The sequence below is a fragment of the Culicoides brevitarsis genome, chromosome 1 (genome assembly GCF_036172545.1).
Source record: "Culicoides brevitarsis isolate CSIRO-B50_1 chromosome 1, AGI_CSIRO_Cbre_v1, whole genome shotgun sequence".
Taxonomy (NCBI): Eukaryota; Metazoa; Arthropoda; class Insecta; order Diptera; family Ceratopogonidae; genus Culicoides; species Culicoides brevitarsis.
In genome coordinates this window covers 35,284,599-35,290,977 of record NC_087085.1, presented here as the reverse complement: position 1 = coordinate 35,290,977, position 6,379 = coordinate 35,284,599, and the positions used below count along the sequence as shown (strand labels likewise).

The window sequence follows — 6,379 nt, the reverse complement described above, 5'->3', positions numbered from 1 at the left end:
AATTAACATGTCTCGATAACTCGCGTGATGTCGCCAACGAGTCGATTTTCCGGCGGTTACCGGGAAAATAAGGCGTCGCCTTAAAATTTTTCGTTTTTCTTTATGAATGAAAATGCATCCGTACAGCGGAGTGTAGTGCCTCCCTTTTCTCATGTGACGTCATGAATGGAACAACCAATGATGATATGACATCAGCACCCACACACTTCTTGAAGGATTTTATTACGATTTTCTCACCGTCATTTCTGCATGATTATCATGGACAAACAAGTCATAAATTATGAACGGAGCAACTTTTTGTTCTGATAAAAAAAAAGGAAAAAAGAGTAATAATTATTAATTCCTGAGAGGTTTTTTGCTATTTTGCTTTCAATGTTTTGGTTTTTTCAGTAAATTTAGATTTGAAGAGATAATTGATGACCTTTTTAGTTAAAAATTTAGGTAATTAACAGGAAACTTTTATTTAGTGAATTAAATTTTCATGTTATTTTAGGAAATATATTTTACAAAGTTGCAATTTAAATGAGTATATTCACCGTAGTCTCGTTAAAAGTTAAAATTTTTAGGTATTATTGCACTTTTTAATTAAAATAACATTGAAATAATATTTATCCTAGACAAAAAAAAATCAATGGTAATGTCAAATTATTGAAGGTTTTTTGACACAAAAAACGCCAATTTAACAATTTTTGTCGAAAAAAATGTTAAAACTAAAATCTTTTGACATCATGATATTTTTTTGATATTTTAATTTAAAAAAAAATTCGTAAATGTCAATTCAAAAAATGACCGTTAAAAATTTGGAAATCGCTTTTTTGCTAATTCAATCGTAATTCAATAATAAAATTATTCATTAAATATTTCAAGTTAAAAATTTCGAAAAAAAAATTAATAAAAAAAAACTGTCAAAAATTTTGAAAAATAATTTTTTTGAAAAAATTTTTAGAGAAGAAAATTCATGTTAAATTTCGTTTTTCAATACAAAAATTCTTAAAAATTTAAATTTTTTTTGAAAAATTTTGAAAAAGTATGAAAAAAGACCAAAACATGGTCAATTTTGATGATATTTTCAATTTTTTTTTATTTTGCCCCATTGGGTTTTCGACTTTTGAAATGGGGCATGGGACAAAAAGTTCAAAAAAAATTTGGAGCGGCCTAATTTATTAATTAAATTAATTAATAATTAATTTTAATTAAGAAATTTTAATTAATTAATTATTTTTTTAACTAAATTATTTTAAAATAATTAATAAAAAAATATAATAAATAAATTATTTTAATTAAAAAAAATCAAATAATGCAAAATCTTTAGTGAATTTTAATTAAAAATCCAGACAACAAATTTTTTTAAAGAAAAGTTCGACACATTCTAAAGTTCATATTCAAACTATCGAGACAAAATATTGCACGACTGCTTCTCTTTTCATTGATAATTCAATTTAAAGTTATATTTTGCATTTCGTGACGAAAACTCGTGTCCAAAATGTTCTTTCACCCACCTGACAGTTCGTTTAACGCCTCATACTCATGTGTGGTTCGAGAAAAAAGTTTGATAATTTCATCGTCATTCTCTTATCTTTATTAAAAAATTCTTTTCCTCCTCCATATCAAATCATGAATTTAATATTTTAATCATAAATAATCGTGAGTCATCATTTTTTATGTGTTTTCCCTACTTTTGACGCTTGTTAAATCCTGAAAAGCGAAAATTAAATTTTATAGCCTGTAAAATCGCTTCTAGAACGTTAATCCAATGTTTATTAAAGTACAAAAAATATGAATATGTTAAAAATTGGTTTCTCAAATATTTGATTTGACGGAAAATTGAATGTGTTTTGAAGGGTTAATGACCAAAAGTAATGATTTTTTTCCAATGTCAGAAAGAAATGCAAACGAAGGTTAGAAAAAAGTGATAAAATTGACTTCCTCATGGAAGTTACTTACGTTTTTAATCTTTTTCTCAGGATTTCCTTTTGTAATTTTTCATTATCAACGTTTTAAAAGTCATTTCTGTGCTAAATTCTCTTAAGTATTGTTCTAGAATTCGTTTGAATCACTTTTAAATTAAATATTTCTTGATTTTTCTGAGTCACTTCCTGAAAAAAAAAAATAAATTTTATTTAAAAAAAATTAAAATACCTCAAAAATCATGTCCCAACGGGTTCATCACGACAGTTGGCAATACCAAAGTACCAAAACTACTGAAATTCCTAACGAATTATTGAATATTCTCGATACAAATTACTTTAACGACGGCATTCATTGCATCGACTACGTTCTTCTTTACATCAAATCCCAATTTTCATCGAACAATGACCTTGAAAAGGTTCGACATGCCTACCGCAAGCGATTCGAGGAGTGTTTGAAGAAAAAAGGACTTTTGCTGGAAACAACGATCAAGGAACACGAAACCAATACTTATTTCTTTGTAAAAATTCACTTACCGAAAAAACTTTTGCTCGAATATGCGGAGGAGCTTCAATTTAAATTTCCCGTCAAGGTATCAGTTGCGGAATTATTGATTGATTAAAAAATGTAAATTACCGTTATTTTAGTACCAAACGTTGGATGGCGAGGCAAGTGATGAGGCACACAAGAAAATTAATTTCATATCGAAGTTTTTCTACAATTATGAGCAATTTCCGCTGAAACCGCGACTGTACAAGACGCATTACAGCGAGAAACGGAAATTTTTGTGAGTAATTTTATCAATTTGGTCTTCCTTTCGTTGGCGATGGGAGATAATTAGTCTTCTTGATGATGAAAAATTTGTTTCTTTTGGAAGATTTGACACTAAAAGAGATGATTTACTGCTGCCTCGACATCGATCGTTCATTGTGCAGTACATTTTGGAGCAAGAAAAGTATGGACATCGCAAAATTGACTTTGGGTTGCAACGATTGTTGGCTGAAAGAGCGTATGAAGCTGCTTATGCCTTGCATGATGTAAGTTTTTCTGAAAAAAAAATTTTTTTTTTATTTTTACAAAAAAAAATATTAAATAAAATTAAAAAATTTAATGAATTAATATTCAAAAATTAAAGATTATATAATTGAAATTATCAAGTTTAAAAATTAATTTTAAAAATAAAATAATTTATTTCAGAATAGAATAAAAAATAAATTATTTAAAAAAAATTTAAATAATTATTTGTTAATGCAATTTTTTTTAAATATTAAAATAAATAATTTAACAGAATAATTTTAAAACAAAAATATTTAATTAAAAGGTTGAAAAAATTAAATAAAAAAAATATGTAATTGAAATTTATTTATTTTTTATTTTAATTTTTTTTTTTTTATTATTAATTAAAATTTATTTTTTTTTTAAATTTTTAATGAAATATTTTTATTTTAAAATTATTCTCTTTAACTTTTTAATTTTAAAATTGTTTTCTAAAAAAAAAACTATGATTTTTTTTATACAAAAAATTTTTTTTTCTAAAAAAAATTATTTTTAAAAAATAGTAAAATTTATACTCACAAAAATATTTTTTTCACAGGGCGACTTGTCTCAAGAAGAAAGTATGCGTTACAAATTGTACACTCATTGGGCCTCCGTGCGTAAATGGTACCAATTTCAACCTCTGGACTACATCAAAGACTATTTCGGCACCAAAATCGGCTTTTACTTCGCCTGGCTCGAATTTTACAACGTCATGTTAAGCATCGCCGCCCTCATTGGAATCGTTTGTTTCGCAATTTCCGTCATCACAATGAGCACAAGTGCTGAAACCCTCTTTTCGTGTGCTGCCACAAACGTCTCCATGTGTCCCAACTGCGACACGTGCAACCCGTATCCCTTGAAAAACTCTTGTCTCATCCGAAAACTCTCGTATTTGGTCGACAATCCGATAACCGTAATTTTTGCCATGTTCATGTCTTTATGGTCTGTCGTGTGTTTGGAATTTTGGAAACGACGTCAGGCAAAAATTCAGTACAAATGGAATATTAGTGACTTGTGTGCGTTAGAACAACCTTCGAGACCTGAATATCACATAAAAGCCGGTGTCGAATATGGCGACGTGAAATTGTCGGAAAATGGAAGTAAGGATCATCCAAATATCTCTTTTCGCAAGAAAAAACTTCCAGCGAGAGTTTTTAGCGGAGCGACGTTGCTTTTTTTGCTACTTTTGGCAACAGCAGCAACTTTTAGCATCATCATCTATCGAATTTACACGACTTACGCTCTCACAAGCGTTACAATATCTGCCAAACTTGTGTCTTTGTTCACCTCAGCCGTGATAAATCTCGCATTTATTGTGACTTTCAACTTTTTGTACAACAAACTAGCCGTCAAACTCACGGATTTGGAGTTGCATCGCACGCAAGTCGAATACGATGACGCTCTGGCACTAAAAATTTACATTTTAAAGTTTGTAAATTACTATTCGACACTTTTTTACATCGCCTTCTTCAAAAGTAACATGTTCGGGTATCCGGGAAAGTACTTGAGGCTCTTCGGGATGCGACAGGAAGAGTGTTCCAATGGCGGATGTTTGTGCGAATTGACGATACAACTCGTAATTATCTTTGGATTGAAGCAAATTTTCAATACGGCACTTGAAATGCTTATCCCGTTCGTGAAAAATTGGCTGAAATCTCGAGGAAATCCGAAATTTTATGAAAAAGAACGATGGTTTAATGATTTCCAGTTGGAAGATTATCGTTCGGGAGGTCTCATACCGGAATATATGGAAATGGTGATCCAATTTGGGTTTGTGACGTTATTTTCCTTTGCGTTTCCATTAGCTCCGTTACTTGCACTCATCAATAACGTCTTTGAATTGAGATTTGATGCGCAAAAAATCGTCAAATACAGTAGACGACCCATTAACGAAGATGTTAAGAACATTGGGATCTGGTTTGGGATTCTAAATACGATTGTTCGGATCAGTGTGATCGTCAATGTAAGTCTTTTCTACATTTTTAAGCATAAAATTAATTTTTTCATGTATTTTTTAGGGTCTAATAATCGCATTTACCTCGGATTTCATCCCGAAACTCGTATATTTGAGTCTTTATAGCACAGATGGAACGTTAAATAATTACGTGAACTTCACTCTTTCATCAATTGAGCCTCAAGACTACAACGGATCAATAAAATTGAATGCAACTTGTCATTATTTTGGGTTTCGTGATCATAAGCCGCCTTATGCCTACACGGAGGTTCATTATACGATCCTTTTATGGAGACTCGTGTTCGTTCTCGTCTTTGAGGTACACAATTTTTCACTTTTTAAACATTTTTTTTATTAAAAAATTTCTTTTAGAATTTCCTTTTCTTCCTCATAATGGTCATAAATTGGTGCATTCCGGATGTTCCTCACAGCGTAAAGCTAAAAATGTGTCGAGAAAAACGATTTTTGGAAGAAATATTAATAAAACGTGAACAAAATCTTAAATTGCAACCGTCAAAAGGTTCAGATAATTTCAGTTTTTATGAATCACTTGAGAAACAAAAGCATCACAAATCATCAGAAGTACTGGAAATGCAAGAAATCCCAATAAAAGATGAAAATTTTGAGGAAATTGATTTTAATTTTCCATCTTCAGTTGAAAAAAGTCCACAATCAATAGAAGAATTTAAAAATATGCCAATATTTCGGAGACCATCAGAAGGTATTCATGGGGAAGAAGTCAGATTTACGGTGCTGCAGTCAAATTTGACTGAATTAATGAAGGATTTGTCAGAGTCACTGAATGAAGGAAGTTAAAAAACTGAAAATTTTTGTATAACATTTAGAAATTTATTCAATATAGGTCTTGTATAATATTTTATAAGGAGTATATATTTTATAAATATTTTTTTTTATTTATTTCGAGAATTTTTTGTCATTTTTTTTCATAAATAACATTTATTTAGAGCTTTTTAGTATTTAAAAACATTTAAAATTGTGTCTTTATATAAGAAAGATTCGTAATTTTTTACTAAACTACACAACATTCACTTAATATTTTAAAATAATTTTAATTGATCACTTGCACCAAGCTACATTTTGCAATTAAATTATTAAAATATTGCAGTATTTAATTTTTTTTAACATCGACTAAGCTGAAAATTTTATAAATTTTCTATAATTGTGCATTTTTTAGTGATTTTTCACTTTAATATTTATTTTATAAATTTTTATAAATTCACCAAGAAAGCATTTTAATAATTTTTCTATTAAAATTTTATGGGCAGTAATTTTGTTCAAATATTGATCCAATATTTTTTAAAGTTGTTTTACGTTGATTTTTTTTTTATAAAAATATAAATTTGGCACATGAACTTAAAAAATAATTGCTTCTAAGAGCGTCTTTTGCTAAATGGCTACACATAAAAACACTACAAAAAATTGGATTTTTTTTTTTTGATTTTTTTATTCGATATGGAG

The 6,379-nt window shown here is 28.8% G+C and overlaps 1 protein-coding gene across 1 annotated transcript; it reads left to right on the top strand.

The window, feature by feature from the left end:
• Positions 1 to 2,149: 2,149 nt before the first annotated feature.
• LOC134837736 (anoctamin-4-like) lies at positions 2,150 to 5,716 on the top strand. The gene is made up of 6 exons (XM_063853123.1): positions 2,150 to 2,500; positions 2,556 to 2,695; positions 2,801 to 2,945; positions 3,503 to 4,909; positions 4,965 to 5,219; positions 5,273 to 5,716. The coding sequence occupies exons 1-6, from the start codon at positions 2,150 to 2,152 to the stop codon at positions 5,714 to 5,716; spliced, it is 2,742 nt and encodes a 913-aa protein (XP_063709193.1).
• Positions 5,717 to 6,379: the final 663 nt, after the last annotated feature.

Coding starts and splice junctions, on each gene's coding strand:
- LOC134837736 (XM_063853123.1), top strand. CDS start 2,150: ATGTCCCAACGGGTTCATCACGACAGTTGGCAATACCAAAGTACCAAA. Junction 2,501..2,555: donor AATTTAAATTTCCCGTCAAG/GTATCAGTTGCG, acceptor CCGTTATTTTAG/TACCAAACGTTGGATGGCGA. Junction 4,910..4,964: donor GGATCAGTGTGATCGTCAAT/GTAAGTCTTTTC, acceptor TGTATTTTTTAG/GGTCTAATAATCGCATTTAC.